The sequence below is a fragment of the Perognathus longimembris genome, chromosome 15, assembly GCF_023159225.1.
Source record: "Perognathus longimembris pacificus isolate PPM17 chromosome 15, ASM2315922v1, whole genome shotgun sequence".
Lineage (NCBI taxonomy): Eukaryota > Metazoa > Chordata > Mammalia > Rodentia > Heteromyidae > Perognathus > Perognathus longimembris.
The window spans coordinates 1,403,258-1,421,453 of NC_063175.1; the positions used below are offsets into that span (position 1 = coordinate 1,403,258).

The 18,196-nt window shown below is 38.3% G+C and overlaps 1 protein-coding gene across 2 annotated transcripts in view; it reads right to left on the reverse strand.

Moving 5' to 3' along the window:
• Positions 1-18,196, reverse strand: part of Yes1 (YES proto-oncogene 1, Src family tyrosine kinase) — a 79,951-nt gene that overhangs the window by 16,677 nt on the left and 45,078 nt on the right. For both annotated transcript variants that reach the window (XM_048363603.1, XM_048363602.1), the window contains exons 2-5: positions 8,157-8,426; positions 6,164-6,263; positions 1,366-1,464; positions 31-134 (exon numbers count right to left, since the gene is read on the reverse strand). In XM_048363603.1, the coding sequence (XP_048219560.1) occupies positions 31-134; positions 1,366-1,464; positions 6,164-6,263; positions 8,157-8,418 (565 nt within the window). In that variant the 5' untranslated portion in view covers positions 8,419-8,426. The remainder of the gene's footprint in view (positions 1-30; positions 135-1,365; positions 1,465-6,163; positions 6,264-8,156; positions 8,427-18,196) is intronic.

An 18,196-nucleotide genomic window follows, 5' to 3' on the forward strand; every position in this document is an offset into this window, starting at 1 on the left:
TAGTTTCATTAGTGTAATAGTAGTTCATACCTTTAGTAGTTTCACTTTCTCTTACTAAGAATATACCTCGCTGATTGCCAGGATTCAGCAGTAATCTTTCAGCATCTTTTCTTCCCATTTTGCCAAAATACCATCTGGAAAAAACATGAGTGGTATTGCGAGTTGGAAAAAATATGAAAGTCAAAAAACCATACTTAAGTATCAGTAAGAAGAGAATGTGACAGGGAGGATGACATAGCATGGCATAAAATCCAAGTTTTTATTAATCAGAAATATGACTATGCTAATAATCATATTTATAGTACTTTCATATATAGACTACTCAAAATCTCTCTTGAACTTTACTTGAAATTCCTAGAAATAGTAAAAGAAGGAAAGAGAGTAAATACAGACCCTTTCTGTCAGTGACAGAGGGAAATACCTAAGAGAACAGTGAAAAGAACAGAAGTGATTCTCTGCTAACTGTGAAAACTGGTATTCAGTAGGTGCAAGTGTATCATAATTCAAAGTATACAAATTCGAAATTTTCATGAGTTTGATTTAACAGAAGTTAGTGACTCCACTATGGAAAAGCTTACTGAATACTGGAGAAGACAAAAGAAGGAAATAAAAAGTAACAAATACAGTAGAAAAGAGTAATGGAGATAAAGGATGTATCACTAGTAAAAGCGAGCAAACAGTATCTACTATATATGCATGGAACTGTGCTAAGTGCTCTAATATGAAAATGAAGTAGCACTTATGGATCCCAGGTAAACTGCTTTAACCTAAAAGTAGTAACAAAAAGTCACCTATTAGTTTTTACAAGTTCTAAGAATATTTACCACAGACCAACTGTAGGCTCTACAACCAGGTTTCCCAGTGGTTCACATGTTGCTCTGTTGCACTCACTCGTGTGTGTGTCTTTATGTGTATATGTACTTTCTTTCACTATTCAAAGCTACAAACATGCTGCAATCACTAATACTTTAGTGTGAGTTTCCTAAAAAACATGCTCTCCTACATAACCACAATGCAAGTACCCCAGTCAAGAAATTTACACGATGTAATAGTAACTGAAGTATATAACTGAAGTGAGTCTGTAGCGTATGTAAAGAATTAACATAAATAAAAAGAAACAAGTAAAAAATAAAGCAAAGAGACCAGGCATAATGCAGTATGATTAATGCAGATTCATTTATGATACTATGAGCAGACATTATGATATTAATTATTAATTGCTAACTTGTATCTATTAATATGATACATTAGCTGTATTAAAACTAGTATGTGATTGTGTGTGTGTAAAGTTGTGGTTAAGCAGAAATGTGCATTAAAACATTTTTAAAGTCAAAATAATAAATAAAATATGAAGTATTGCCATACTCTTCTGCCTGAATGGAATCGGCAGGCGCTACATAATTGCTAGGAATATAACCATTCTTTCCTGTAGCAATTGATCTTGCTTCCCACCAGTCTCCTTCCCTGTAACACATAAAACAAAAGTTACCACAATTAGACTACTCAACCAAAGCTCTTGTTTGAAGCAAGTAAACTGTTATTTCTATTTTTTTTCATTTATGTATTCATTTGTTGAAGAATAACTTCAAAGGAATGGCATTTAAAAGATAGGTCATGTGAGTTAAGACTAAACAAAAGTAAAGTTACATACTTCTGCTCCAAACCAACAAGAAAACCCCTCAAAACATCACATACTTCTACCACTTAAGCACATCTCCAATGTTGCTTTTCAATGATTGAGATTGGGTCTCATTTCAGGCTGAGTGGGCACCGGAACTGTGATCTGCCTAACTTTAGACATCCCATGGTTGTGGGGATCACAGGTATACATCACTGAACTTGGATGTGGGCGGGACTAAGGTCTTGAAGCTAGCCTTGGACCAAGATCCTTCCATTCTCAACCTCTCAAGTAGCTAGGAGTATATGCATGACCCACTGGCATCTAGTTGCACACTTAAATTTTAGTTATGAATTTCTACATTATCCTTTCAACCTAAGATGATAAAATGCTGACTTGAGTTGGGGAGATAAATCTTTCAAATTACTCCCTTTGGACTGCTTAAAAAAAAAATAACTTGGCCTGGAAATGTGGCTTAGTGGTAGAGTGCTTGCCTAGCATGCATGAAGCCTGGGGTTCAATTCTTTAGTACCACATACACAGAAAAGCAGGAAGTGGTGCTGTGGCTCAAGTGGTAGAGTGCTAGCCTTGAACAAAAGAAGCTCAAAGACAGTGCCTAGGCCCTGAGTTCAAGTCCCAGGACTGGCAAAAATAAATAAATTAATGAAGATAAATCTTCAAACAGTTGTACTAAGAGGTCTCAATTTAACAGGTTCATTTATGTATACAATAATGCTGGAGGGTTTTTTTTGTTTGTTTTCTTCTGTCCTGAGGTTTGAACTCAGGGTTTGGGTGCTGTCCCTTAGCTTCTTTGTACCCAAGGCCAGCAATCTACCACTTGAACCAACTCTACCACTTGAACCACGGTGCCACGTCTGGCTTTTTCTGAGTAGTTTATTGGAGATAAAGAGTCTGGGTTGGCTCTGAACTGGATTACAGGCGTGAGCCACTGACACCTGAGTACAATGCATTTTCATCAGTGTTACCCTATCATTCTCCCTCTCCCTTTCATCTATCTATCCCATCTCCACTTGTTTCATTTTCTATTTCATTTAAATATTGAGTTTTGTGACTGTATTTGTCCACCATTCCTCTCTCCAGCTGTCTACTCCTTCTTAGCTTGCATGTCCCTCAGACGTGTTCCAGCTTCCTAACATTCATTCTCGAGTCATCAATTAATTGCTTAAAGAGGTTATACCATGGAAACCCAACCCTACATAATTTGTCTATTTGATCTTGTATGTATCTATGTGTGTATATGAATATGGCTCTATGGTTTCATATATGTTCATATTTTATGTCTAAACTTCCATAGATTATTTGTCTCTCTGAGCTGCTTTTTCTTTTTTAAAGATTTGAGAGCATTTGGATATTATAAACCCCCATATATTTATGATGTAGAACTTGGCTGTTTTTAATATAGTCATAGAGTTGTAGAGACATCAAAATAATGAATTTTAGGACATTTCTTCAGTCCATACCTATTAGCAGGTATATCCAGCCAGCTCCCTTCCACTCCCGACACTGGCAACCATTAATCTGCTGCCAGTCACTATGGGTATGTATATGTGGGCTTTTCCCACAAGCATCCATTTATGCAGTCCTTTGTGACTGGCTTCTTTCACTCAGCATAATTTTTAAAGTTCATCTATGTTATGGCATATATCAGAAGTTCATATTTTTTGTTGTTATGAAATGTTTTTCTTTTAAATAGTATACAAAATTGTAATTTTTTTAAGTCAGTCATGGGGCTTGAACTCAGGGCCTGGATGCTATCCCTGACCTCTTTTGTTCAAGTCTAGCACTCTACTACTTTAAGCCACAAGGCCACTTCTGATTTTCTGGTGGTTAATTGAAGATGAGTCTCACAAACTTTCTTGTCCAGATTGGTTCTGAATCCCAATTCTCAGAACTCAGCCTCCTGAGTAGCTAGGATGATAGGCATGAGCTACCTGTAATGTGCAATGTTCTTTTAAAAGTCCCTTTAGGGGGGAGAGAGGGGGAGGGGGGGAGAGACACAGACTAGCACTCCTATGGCCAAAAGAATTAACAATGAGTAATAGTAATTAAAAGCTGAATTTCTAGAATAATGTATATTTATAAAAATGTAATTCCAAGCAAGGCACCTGATTCAAAGCCCGTCTGGGCAGGAAAGTCTTAACACATTTATCTCTAATTAGCCACCAAAAAAAGCCAGAAGTAGAGATGAGGCTCAAGTGGTAGAGTGCTAGCCTTCAACAAAAAAGTTTAGGGATAATGTCCAGGACCAGAGTTCAACCTCCAGGACTAACAAAGGAAAAAAGACCACAAAACCATTCCCCTACTCCCCCTTACCAAAAAAGTACAATACACAACATACAAACAGAAAACTTTTTTTTAAACAGAAAACTTTGTATTTGATTTGATGAAGTATTTTTTTTGAATCATCGAAAATGAATACCTAGGGGCTGGGGAGATAGCCTAGTGGCAAGAGTGCCTGCCTTGGATACACGAAGCCCTAGGTTCGATTCCCCAGCACCACATATACAGAAAAACGGCCAGAAGCGGCACTGTGGCTCAAGTGGCGGAGTGCTAGCCTTGAGCGGGAAGAAGCCAGGGACAGTGCTCAGGCCCTGAGTCCAAGGCCCAGGACTGGCCAAAAAAAAAAAAAAGAAAAGAAAATGAATACCTATTAAGTGCAACTTAACAGGATGTGTGGAAAACAGAGATATTCCTTAACCTCACAGAAACAACCATCTCTCAGTGATACTGACACGTTTTGAGTTGCTAAATCTGTCATGTTTACTAATACTTGACTTGTGACCTCTACCTACTAGATAAACAGAAGAAGCATTCTGATTGTGACAAGCCAATATGTGTCCAGACATTGTCAAGTACCTCCTGAGTCACTCTGAATGACAGGTCAAGTGACAAAGTATAATTTAAAATTTGATGAGAATATGACTGAGGTTTGTACAGGGTGCTAAAATAAACATCCAAGAGAAACAATAAAACTGGGTGTGGGGACCAAGTTAGGTAGGAGGGGCATCACTTAGAAGGACCTATGAACTGTATTTTAATGAATGAGTATGGTTGGTAAGACAAAAGAAATGAAGATTGGCAGTGTGGCTTCAGTGACAGAACACTTGTCCAGCACACAAAAAAAGGAAGTCACCCATGGATATGGAGAGAGTGAGAAACTCCAGGACTTTCAGAAAATTCCAATTACTCCAACATGGGTGTGTGATAGAGAAAAGAGAAACAGACACAGCAAATTCTCAGTGGATAATTGTTGCTGTTTTCCTCTTATCTTGATAGTTAATTACTGGTTATGGAAGGATTTTAAAGCAGAGAGACAAAAATCATACTTTATTTTCCAGAACGATGATTGGTAATGGGTGGGAACAAAGATGGGGAAAACCAAGACTAGAAGCAAGGAGCCCCATAGTATGTGATCTGAGATATTACAAAGTGGTTGCTAGAATAGCTAATAAAAGTATCATTTTTTCATAACAAGAACCAAGTTTTCTTTGGTGGATCACTAAATGACACATTTCTAGGAGTAACATAAAGAGAAAGCAACTTAATTTGGTAAGTTTGGGGGAAATAAGGGTTCCTTATTCAATTTTTTTCCCTATATCTTTCCCCTTTATTTAACCCTTTGGGGTTAAGGTGGTTGAACAGATCAAAGTACCTCATGTATATGCAAAGAACAGAATGATATCAGCCACAGATCATTTACGCAGAGGATAGTGGTTTGAAGCCCAGGCAATAAGGTCTGTGAGACTCTGTATCTCCAAAATAAGCAGTCAAAAGGAGCTGGGAATATGGCCTAGTGGCAAGAGTGCTTGCCTCGTATACATGAAGCCCTGGGTTTGATTCCTCAGCACCACATATATAGAAAACAGCCAGAAGTGGTGCTGTGGCTCAAGTGGCAGAGTGCTAGCCTTGAGCAAAAAGAAGCCAGGGATAGTGCTCAGGCCCTGAGTCCAAGGCCCAGGACTGGCCAAAAAGAAAGCAACAAATAAGCAGTCAAAAACTGGGCTCGGGATGTGGCTTAAGTGGCAGAGTGCCAGCTGAGTATAAACAAAATGAAAGAAGTCACACTAGGGGCCAATCTAACCAAAGTACACAAGTGTTTCTATGAAAGTGTCACAAAGAAACCCCTTTGCATTCTAATAAAGAAATAGCATCTTTATATCATCTGGTATTTACACTGAATTCTCTTGGTATGCCTTTTTTTCTTTTGTTTATGGGGCATAATTTTGATATGTAATCCAGGACAGACGGGAACTATGTAAGCATAGGCTAGCCTCAAAACTTGTGGATCTTCCTGCCTTAGCCTCCTGGCTGTTAGCATTATAAAAGTGCATTACCACACCCAGAAGTTTTCATTATTAAATCTACTGTTTAGGGATGAAACCCAGTGGCACAATCTGTGTAAGTGTAACTTCTACTGCAGTAGTATTATGCTATGTATCTCAAGAAGCCAAATGTATTATCCATTATCAATGTAAAGAACAGGTTTCTGTTGTTTCTCTCTCACAAAATATTCACAGTACTTACGTATTGTTAATTATTTGAAATCTTTCACCCTTCTTAAATGAAAGGTCTTCTGTAGTTCTAGCTTCATAATCATATAAGGCCACAAATATAGTAACACCACCTGGCAGAGGAAAAAAGTATCAAGGTAAATGATATAGATAAATCAATAAAAGAGAAATAAAGAACTACTGCTTGCAGAAAGGAAGGAAGGAAGGAAGAGAGAAAGAAAAGAAGGAAGGATGAAAGGAAGGAAAGAAGGATAGTTCTTAGGGTCAGTGTTCTCCTTAGCCTCTAGAATTCATTGTTAAAATAAATTAGGCTTTGGACAGCTGCAGTTTAAGTTCATAGAATGTTCTTTAAGATCTTCTATGAAATTACTCTCTAAATTATAAAATTTTATAGATGAAGTGAAACAAGTTAAATCTCAGTTTTTGAAACAGTATTTCTGGTTTGAAAAGACAATCAAATTTCAAGTCAGTCTTTTGGATGGATGACAGACACTGATTTTCTCAATTTCTTAGAAGCAATGGATGTACATTTCCCCCCATAACCATTAACAGGAATTATTAAGAATTAATAGGTTTAAAAAAATTTCTGTAGCCTTTGTCTTGTATGTAAGTTTATCTGATTTGGGGAGGGGAAGGGAAAGCACAGAAACAGGGACAAAGGGTGAACCAATTCAGCAGTGATATTCACTAGACACTATGTTGGAAATGAACTATACAACCCTGGGAGGGGGGAGGTGGGTCTGGAGGGGAAAAACTGGGAGAGAATGAGGGAAGAGGTGACATTGTTCATAAAGAAATGTACTCATTACCTGACTTATGTAACTGTAACCCCTCTGTACATCACCTTTGCAATAAAATTTAAAAATGTATTAGAAATTAAGTTATAATGACAGGAGTTAAAGTACACATTCCAAAAAACCCTGTCACATTTAGCAACATGTGCACAAGGAGATGAGTACACCATACAGCCAAACTTTGTGTGCAATCAAAATAAATTACAACAGAACAGATGTATGCAACATGTTCAACATTTCAGTGTCTACAGTTACTCAAGGCAGGTATTCTGGTATTCTCATGATTCTGTTTTTTAAAATTTGTATACATTTATTATGTATAACACAATTTTGAATTGTGTAAATTATGGCACATCTAATTTAAGCTAACTGGCCTATGCATATCATTTTTTGTGTTAAGAAAACAATTTCCAAGAATATAATAGTTATCTACATATTTTGTTGTTGATGACTAATATTATTGCTATTATCTAACATATTTCTCCTATCTGACTGAAGTTTTGTATCTTTTTGAACATTTTAAGATTTGTGGTATGGGAGACCAAACCCAAAACTTCAGGTCTGCAAAGCAAGTCGTCTACTACTGAGCAAGCCTGACCACCACATGCTTAATCTGAATATGTATGTCCTATATGTACAATATATGTACAATCCACTGACTTGCCAGAAACATTAGTTTATATCTATCTACCCATGGATGTAAAAATGAAGTAAATTTGAGGGGGTAAAAAAATCATTTAAACTCTGAGACTTGGAATTTTAGTATCTAAGTTCAGTAGTATCTAACAGGGACAAACATTCTGTTATTACTACATTGCCATAACATTTACTAACTGCTATAATATTTTAATATTATATTATATGTTATATATATATCATTATAATGTTACTATCATAGGAGGCACTTTATAGTCCTGAGAAGTTAAAAACTTCCTGAGGGAGGGATGGATGTTTAAATCCAGTGCCTGTCACATAAATACTCAATAATTACTTACACAATGAGTTAATAATTAGTGGTATAAACCAGTACATAATAACATTTAGATCATCATCAAGTTTCCCATAACCGTACCCATGTATACACTGACTTTAACTTTTGTTAGATTTTAATTTGCACATATAAGTTTTTGAAAATTTTTCTTAATGGCAGACAGACTTTAAGTATGTATTGCACAAGTTATTTTCTCAGCATACTGTCTGTTTAAACCTCACCTGTTAAACCAGTTGGATATGAACTTGGCACCACAGAGAATGAAGAAGATGCTCCCCCAAAAGGAGTTACTGCTGAGGATCCTCCAAATGGTGTAATGGAAAGATTACTAAAATTAACTGAAGCTCCCTTTGCTGCTGATGGTGTCACAGTAGTGTGGTCTGCTACATAATGGCTGACACTTGTACTGACAGGCTCTGGAGGGTTTTCGACTGTATATTTAATGGCCGGAGTTTTGTTTTCTTTACTTTTAATGCAGCCCATTATCAAATCTACAGAGGTAAGAAAGAAAAAACATCTGAGGAGTTAACATAGAGGATACTTTAAAAGATACAGCTGAAACGATTACTTGTAAGACATAATATTAGTAAAAAATAACATTAAGTAACAAAAAGGCTGAAAATGCAATCTCTTTCCCACATTTATCTTTATTACAATTCTGCCAAAGCTCTGTTCCAATCATATCATTCAAACTAGAGCATTTCTAATAGCCACAAAATAATATGCCATAGTAGTTGGGAAAATCATACTGAAACCAAAAGTGCAAACTTGAATCTTGGTTTCCTATTTAGCAGCACAGTGATTTCAGAAATGATGCATAATCCCTCAGCACCTTATTTTTTAAAAAGTATCACTTGTCTCATATGGTTTATTCTGAGGATTAACTTTATTACAAAGTTCTAGACAATCTAACATCGTATTAGCAAATATTGTTATATGCTACTTATAACAGCATCAATTTAATAACCTACATCACAAATGTAAATCACATATTTAATTTTAAAATTTCAATTGTGATGTATACATGTAACCCCATCTAAATGATTGGCGGAGATGCTAAAATCATGGTTCAAGTCAAAAAAGCTACTGAGACCTAATCTCAAAAAGCAAGCCAAGTGGGCTGGGAATGTGGCTTAGTGGTAGAGTGCTTGCCTAGCATGCATGAAGCCCTGGGTTCGATTCCTCAACACCACATAAACAAACAAAAAAAGCCAGAAGTAGCATTGTGGCTCAAGAGGTCAAGTGCTAGCCTTGAGCAAAAAGAAGCCAGGAACATTGCTCAGACCCTGAGTCTCAAAAAACAAACAAACAAAAAACAAGCCAAGCATGGTAGTGTAGCATACACACTGCAACCACAGTTGTATGAGGTCTAAGTATGAGAATCATGGTCCTAGCCTCTAGTAAATATAAGAGACTCTATCTGAAAAACAAAAGTAAAAAGGTCTGGGAGAGATGTATGATAATAGAGCCCTTGCCTAGCAAGTATGAGGACCTGAGTTCAAACCCTATTACTGCCAAAACCAAACCAAACCAAATAAGCAACAGCAACAACAACCTTTCTTGGAATCAGATTAAAAATGTACAAAAATCCTTTAAAATACAAGCTTTTTCAATGAAATTAAAGTAAATCACAGCATATACTTTTACTTACAGACACCTTAATGTGTACTGGTCACATTTCAAGAGCTCAATAACTGCATGTGGCTAGCACGACAAATCTCCTCTTTTCCTTCCCCCTTTCCAATCAGCAGACATGCCATTAATGCTTACTAAATTTTACTCCCTAATTGCTTGTGTTTCATTTTTTTTTGGTGTGTGTGTGTGTGTGTGTGTGTGAGAAGACTTTGCTTCCTCAAATTGTCTATATCCAAAAGATTCTCCCCCACATCTTGACCTGCTAAAATCTTAATTACATACAGATTACATAAGATGGTCATGACAAATGTTACTTTACTGATTCAGGCTCTCCCTGACAGTAACTGTTTCCCTTAAAGCTACCCATGTTCTTCTGGGAAGATTTTTTTTTTTTTTGAGTATGGAACTCTCACTTTGTTCCATTTTATAAGCTTTTTAATTTTTTTTCTTAATTTGTGGCTTATTGGCCTAAAATTCCCAAACTAGCTTCAAATTAGTAGCAACATATTCTTTTCACTTTTTTTTTTACAATTATCTTTAAGTAGTTTGTATAAAGAGGTCTCACTCACTTATCAGTTTATGACTACAATGGACATTGATCAATGTCACACCTCTCATTCTCAAAATCCTATCCATACCCTCAAGTCACCCGGTTCCACTTTGCATATGTATTGGCCTACCCGTCCTTTCTCCATCCGTCTGCTCCCCTATCTTTAACACTCCTGAAAAAACACAATTCAGAATTGCAATATTCAGCTGGGAATATGGCCTAGTGGTAAAGTGCTCGCCTCATATACATGAAGCCCTGGGTTCGATTCCTCAGCACCACATATATAGAAAAAGCCAGAAATGGAGCTAGAGGTAGAGTGTGAACCTTGAGCAAAAAGAAGCCAGGGACAGTGCAGTGGCTCAGGCCCTGAGTTCAAGCCCCAGGACTGGCAAAAGACAAAAGAAAACAGAATTGCAGTATTCATTTTGTTAAACTCTACTGTACTTATTCAGGAGTTACACCATCAGAATCCTCTCGAGTATACTATACTGTAACAAATTTGTGAGTGTGAGACACACACACTCAAGTGCATATGGCCTTTTTTATGATTCCATATATGTTTATAATTTAGCAATATATTCTTAAAAAGAGTTGGGCTGGGAGCCAGTGGTTCTCACCAGTAACCCTAGCTAGTAATCCTAGGCTAAACCCAGAGGACTAAAGTTCCAAGGCAGCCTAGGCAGAAAAGCTCATTAGACTCCATCTCCAACTAACCAGCAAAAAGCAAAGCTGGAGGTTTGGCTCAAGTGGTAGAGCATCAAGACTGAGTAGGCAAGAGTGTCAGGCCCTGAGTTCAAGCCATGGTACCAGAACACACAAAAATGAGCTGTTTAACTCCTATTTTACTCAATGTGTCTTCTGTTTACTTAAGAAGTACTAATGTTAATTTCATTAACTTATTTACTCTCTTTTTGAGGGTAATGTTTTAATTCAGGGCCTTGCACTTGCAAGGCAGACAAGTTACCACAGACCTGTGTCTCCAACTTCATTTTGTAGTATTTATTGACTTATTTTGTGCTGGTCCTGGGGCTTGAACTCAGGGCCTTGGCACTGTCCTTGAACTTTTTTTGTTCAAGGCTAATGCTCCACCACTTGCAGCACAGCTCCACATCCAGCTTGTTGGTGGTTAACTGCAATTTCACAGACTTTCCTGACCAGGCAGGCTGGCTGTGAACCACAATCCTCAATTCTCAGTCTTCTGAGTAGATAGGATTACAGGCTCGCCATGGTACCCAGGTGCAATAATTAGTTTTGAGATATTATGTTATTTCCCTGCCCAACTATCTGCCTTGATGGTTATTATCCTATACTAGGCTTTCTATGTTATGCTAGGATGACAGGTGCACATTACCATATCCCATGTCTCCACAGAGATGGAGTCTTGTGGAATTGTCTTCTCACAGACTATGTATGATTCTCCTAGTCTCAGCCTCCCACATAGCTTTGTATAACAGGTGTACACTACAACTAGTTACAGATTGAGAGAGTAGTTTTACAAACTTTCCTGCCCAAGCTGGCCTCAAACCATGATCCTTATATTCTCAGCCTCCCAAGTAGCTGAGAGGTATGAGGCCCTAGTGCCTGGCTTAATTATGCTACTTTTAAATTAGGTTTCCCTTCATATGACATTCAGAGGAAGCATGTGAGTGGAAGCATGTGAGTGATGACTGCCTCATATGTTCTTCAAGATTGCAAGATATTAACTTGAAGATATTAAAATGAAGTCATAAACAGGAAACAACAAATGCTGGAGGGGCTGTGGGGAAAGAGGAACCCTTCTCCATTGTTGGTGGGAGTGCAAATTAGTACAACCACTTTGGAGAACAGTATGGAGGTTTCTCAAAAAGCTCAATATAGACCTACCCTATGACCCAGCCATACCACTCCTAGGCATCTATCCTAAACAGCAAAATCCAAGATATCAAAAAGGCATTTGTACTACCATGTTTATCGCGGCACAATTCACAATAGCTAAAATATGGAAACAACCCAGATGCCCCTCCACAGACGAATGGATCCAAAAAATATGGTACTTATACACAATGGAATACTACATAGCGATTAGGAATGGTGAAATATTGTTATTTGCAGGGAAATGGTCGGAACTCGAACAAATAATGTTGAGTGAGACAAGCCTAGAACACAGAAAACAAAGGGGCATGATCTCCCTGATATATGACTGTTAACAAAGGGAGACGGAGAGACAGTAGAGACCAAGTCTGGGAATACTGTATATGTTCTTGATACATTGTATATTGCATATATGTCAACCTGACCTAGACAAGGGATAGAAAAACAGGTTGTAAGATATCATAAGAAATGTACACACTGCCCTACTATGTAACTGCACCCTCTTTGCACAACACCTTGTAAAAAAATTTATGTCCAATTAATAAAAAAAAATTAAAAAAAATAAAATGAAGTCATAAACACTAAAACAGAAGCAATCTCAGAATCGCAGACTGTTTTAAATGGGTATATTCTGAAGATGTGACAATTGAGAATGAGCACCAAAATACAGAGTCTGAAAAATACTAGAAGAGAATTATAAATGAAATATATAAACAGGGAAATACTGCTAAAATCATTAGGAACAAACAAAAGGTTAAGTTGTTTCATAAACTAGAACTGAGAACATCTTTTAAAGTGCAATGTAAAAAGAGAAACACTACAGGAAAAGGCTAAGAGATATAATTATGGCACTTTCATGTGGAAGAAGACAAAAACTGTTAAGTGAAGCTAAAGATAGGAGAAATAAAAACTTTATCTGGCTCGTTTTCTTGTTCTCTCAAGATAAACATCAACATACATATGTAAAAGTTGGTCAACAACTTTTAATACTTGAATACTGTTAGGCATGAAAGAAAAGAACTCATCAGAAAAAAAAAACCTATCAAGATGAAATTCACAAAGAAATAAAAAGGATAATTAATATATGAAAATAAATACAAGCCAGGCATTAGTGGCTCACACCTGTAATCCTACTACTCAGGAGGCTGAGATTTGAGGATCAAAGTTCAAAGCTAGCTTGGGCAGAAAAGTCTCCATGAGACTCTTATCTCCAAATAACCACTCAAAAACCGGAAGTGGTACTGTGGCTCAAAGAGCTCTAGCCCTGAGCAAAATTGCTCAGGAACAGCACCCAAGCCCTGAGTTCAAACCCCATCACTAACCAAAGAACAAAAACAAAACAAACAAACAAAAAAAACCCACAATCTTTCCTGTAAGTGCAGAGTAAAATAATTTACTTTTCTGATTACCAGACTGGCAAATTACGACTCAATGCTAAAAACTGAAAGGCAACTTTTATCTAGCAAACAGTGTAAGTCCACAAATGTCACAATACCAAATGATGAGACTATCAATATAAGGAATTTGCAAACTTAGCTGGGACTTCATGGCTCACGGCCTATATCCCTAGCCACTCAGGAGGCTGAGATCTGATGAGCCTGGTTCAAAGCCAGTCCAGCAGGAAAGTCCAAGACTCATCTCTAACCACCAGAAAACCAGAAGTGGTGCTTTGTGGCTCAAAGTGGTAGAGCACTAGCCCTGAATTCTGGAAATAGTTTTGTGCCAAGTCGCGAAACCACCACCAAGAAGACCACCGAGACTCAGACATTCCGAAATGCAAAAGCAAGGCAAGGCTTTATTTAAGCGAGCTGCAACTCGGGCCTCGTCCTACCCACCGACACAGCGGAGGCTAGGAGGAAGCCTTGAGCTATGATTACACAGGGCTTATAAAGGCAAAAAACAAAGTTACAACAATCAGGTGTTCAAGCAAGCAAGATTACGGGTACAAATCTGATTGGCTCAGGGCTTGAGGTATTCTATCTAGGGGCAGTTAGAGTTAAGCATTCCCAGTCGTTAGAATTCTCGACTGGCTGGGCCCTAAAAAGCTTGTCCTGGGTTTGCTCACAGGGCCTGCTTATTTTCAGGTTCACGTGGTAAAGTGGGGTTCGCGTGGTTAAGTGGGGCCTGACTTCAAAGCCTGGCACTTCAATAGAACATTTTTTTTCAAGCTAGTCACTAGTGGCTCACTTTTGTATTCTAGTTACTCAGGAAGCTAAGATCTGAGGATCACTGTTGGAACCTTAGCCCTGGCAGGAACCTCTGTGAGATTCTTATCTCCAATTAACCATCAAAAAACCCTGAGGTAGAGGTATGGCTCAAATGGTAGAGCACCAGCCTTGAGCAGAATAAGCTCAGGGAGAATGCCTAGGCACTGAGTTCAAGCACCAGAACCTGCACAAAAATAAATAAAAAATTTTAAATGTCAGCAGCAGTACATGGAAGGGTTTTTATTGTTGTTGTTTTAATTATTATTGCCAGTCCTGGGGCTTGGGACTCAGGGCCTGGTTTCTTTTTGCTCAAGGCTAGCACTCTACCTCTTGAGCCACAGTGCCACTTCTGGCTTTTTCTGTTTATGTGGTGCTGAGGAATTGAACCCAGGCTTCCATCCATGATAGGCAAGCACTCTACCACTAAGCCACATTTCCAGCACAAGGGTTTATTATTGTGTTGTTATTATTGTCAGTCAAGGGGCTAGAACTCAGGGCCTGGGCTTTTTTGTTCAAGACTAGCTAGCACTCTACCATTCTGAGCCATAGCTCTACTTCCAGTGGTGGTTAATTGGAGATGAGTCTCCTGGCCTTTCATGCCCATGCTGGCTTTGAACCAAGATCCTTAGATATCAGCCTTCTGAATAGCTAGGGTTATAGGCATGAGCCACTAGCCCCTGGCAACAAGGGATTTGTAAGCATAAGACAGGCAGCTGGGTAAAAGGGAATTCATAAATCAATAAAGCAACTTTAACATTTAAGCAAAAAGAAGTTCTACAACAATTTCTAAAATGATAAATAGTAGGAGAAAATGCTTTAGAATAACTGATTAAAAGGATGAAGAAATAATAATAGATAAGCTGTAAAACAATTGCAGTAACTTATGATGGAAAAAAGAAAAGTAGGAACATCGAACTAATGGCGAGGGGAAAAATAAGAGGTATTTGTTAAGTCGAATAGTCAAGCTCGGGTGATCAGATGGACATGGGAAGAGGCATGAAGAAAAAGGCATGTATTCATCCTAAAGTATTTACTGAGTGCTTTCAAATTAATTATTATATATTAATATAGTAATATGTAACTCAAAAGTTTAGATGGCTCTGAAGTCTGCTGCTTCAACCAAGTGGAAAGAAATACCATAATGAGGTAGAGTGGAAGAAATAAGTTTTTGTACAATGAATTTAGTTCCAGATATTCATTTTAGGTGCCTATGGGGCATCTTGTTGTAAACTCTAGTGAAGGACTGATAAAAAGTTTAAACCTCAGAAAAGAATGGGAACAAGGAAAATACTGAACCAAATATTTTCAGCTTAACTCTTTTAGTGTTAAAAACTCATCCAAAGTACAGACACAGAGGAAGTGAAGAATTAATACAATGTTGGAAGACAATTACATATAGGGATTGACGGGGAGAAATTAGGAAGAAGCAATTAGATATCCATAAATATAAAAATATACTGTAGGGTTGGGAATATGATTAGTGGTAGAGTGCTTGCCTAGCATGCATGAAGCCTTGGGTTCAATTCCTTAGTATCACATAAACAGAAAGATCCAGAAGTAGCACTGTTGCTCAAGTGGTAGGATGCTAGCCTTGAGCAAAAGAAGCTCAGGGACAGTGCCCAGGCCCCGAGTTCAAGCCCCAGGACTGGCAAAAAAAACCCAAAAACATACATACACACACACACACACACACACACACACAAACACACACACACACACACTTTGGAGTACTTTATAAATTTTGTGGCACTGGGGCTTAAACTCAAGGCTCCTTGATGGCTAGGCCAGGTGCTCTACCACTGGAGCCATATTCCCAGTCATTTTGCTTTTAGGATTCTTGTTTGTTTAGATAGTTTTGTCGGTTTGCTCAGGCTAGCTTTGGATCGTAAGTTCTTCTACCTTTGCGCCATCCAAATACCTGGGATTACAGGCTTCTCTACCACCTCCAGTTAAAATAGAACTTTTAATCAGAAATAGGAATAAAATAAGAAAATGGGGGCTGGGGATATGGCCTAGTGGCAAGAGTGCTTGCCTCGTATACATGAGGCCCTGAGTTCAATTCCCCAGCACCACATATACAGAAAATGGCCAGAAGTGGCGCTGTGGCTCAAGTGGCAGAGTGCTAGCCTTGAGCAAAAAGAAGCCAGGGACAGTGCTCAGGCCCTGAGTCCAAGCCCCAGGACTGGCCAAAAAAAAAAAAAAAAAGAAAAGAAAATGGAAATGAGAAGAGCAGTATTTAAGTTGATTTTAAAGGGCCAGATGATTGAAAAATTAGGAACTCATAAGGACTTTACATTCAAACAAATTAGTTTTTCACAGCCTCTCCCCCTTCTTTGATAAAGGAACCCCCATTTTGTTCCCAATCCTCTCATGTGTAAGTCCTCAGGGGATCTTGCTAGCTTTCTTGCCAGTTTGCTTAGTGAGCTATGAAGACAGGCTTTCAGGAAGTTTTCTTTTCTTTTCTTTTTTTTTTTTTGCCAGTCCTGGGGCTTGAACTCCGGGCCTGAGCACTGTCCCTGGCTTCTTTTTGCACAAGGCTATCATTTGAGCCACAGCGCCATTTCTGGCTTTTTCTATTTATATGGTGCTAAGGAATTGAACCCCGGGCTCCATGTATACAAGGCAAGCACTCTGGCAACTAGGCCATATTCCTAGCCCAACTTTTCTTTTATTATAAACAGGAATATTCAGTTTTTCTTCCACAGATGTTATACCATGCTTTCAATGTATAAACTGGGGGTCTAAAAGTACCTATCCAAGGAAGACTACTTGTAGCAGCACACTGGGAGCACCAATATACAGAGTATGGAAGAGAAGATGGAAAGAACTTGAGGCCTTAATAAGGATGCTTATTTAATGAACTACATAAAGCCAGAATACACTTTTGGTCTGGAACCCCCACATCTGAGACAACCAATACCTACTGTATAATAAACCAGTTTATTTTTATTTATTTTTTTGTCAGTTGTAGGGCTTGGGTGCTGTCCTTGAGCTTTTTTGCTCAAGGTTAGTGCTCTACCCCTTTGAGCCACAGCACCACTTCTAGTTTTCTGGCGGTTAATTGGAGATAAGAGCCTCAGAATTTCCTGTTGAAGCTGGCTTTGAACCTCTATACTCACATCTCAGTCTCCTGAATAGCTAAGATTAGAGGCATGAGGCAACAGGGCCTAGCTAACAAGCCAATTTTAGTTTGGTTTTCAGCTACTTGCAGCTGATGAATCAAAAATATACTACTCGATCTTATTTATGACAAAGGCTAAAATAAATCTATTTTCAACATATCAGTATTCAATGGCATAATGACAATAAAAAAAATCCCAAACTTGGGGCTGGGGATATGGCCTAGTGGCAAGAGTGCCTGCCTCATATACATGAGGCCCCGGGTTCGATTCCCCAGCACCACATATACAGAAAATGGCCAGAAGTGGCGCTGTGGCTCAAGTGGCAGAGTGCTATCCTTGAGCAAAAAGAAGCCAGGGACAGTGCTCAGGCCCAGAGTCCAAGCCCCAGGACTGGCCAAAAAAAAAATCCCAAACTTATTTCAAAGTGTTTACATAAAGTATCCTTGAAGATGTAAAACTGTTAAGCTGAAGGTAGTATTAAAATCATAAGCAAACTGTCTCATTCTGATATGTGATATTCTCTGGAAAAGTTTTTGGCTACTGTAAATATTACTGCTATTGCAAAGGATTTATTTCTTAGTATGACTTTAAAAATTAAAATTATATCTAGGTGCCAGTGGTTCATGCCTGTAACCCTAGTTACTGAGGAAGCCAAGATCTGAGGACTGAGGTTCAAAGCCAGCCCTGGCAGAAAAATCCACAGATTCTTATCTCCAAATAACCAATAAAAGGCTGGAACTGGAGGTGTGGCTTAAGTGGTAGAGCTCCAGCTGTGAGCAAGAAAGAGCAAAGAAGCCAACCATGTGAAGAAGCTAAACAAGAGCAGGAGGCCTAGAGTTCAAGCCCAGTACAGACACAAAAATACAATACAAAACAAACACACACACAAAAGTACA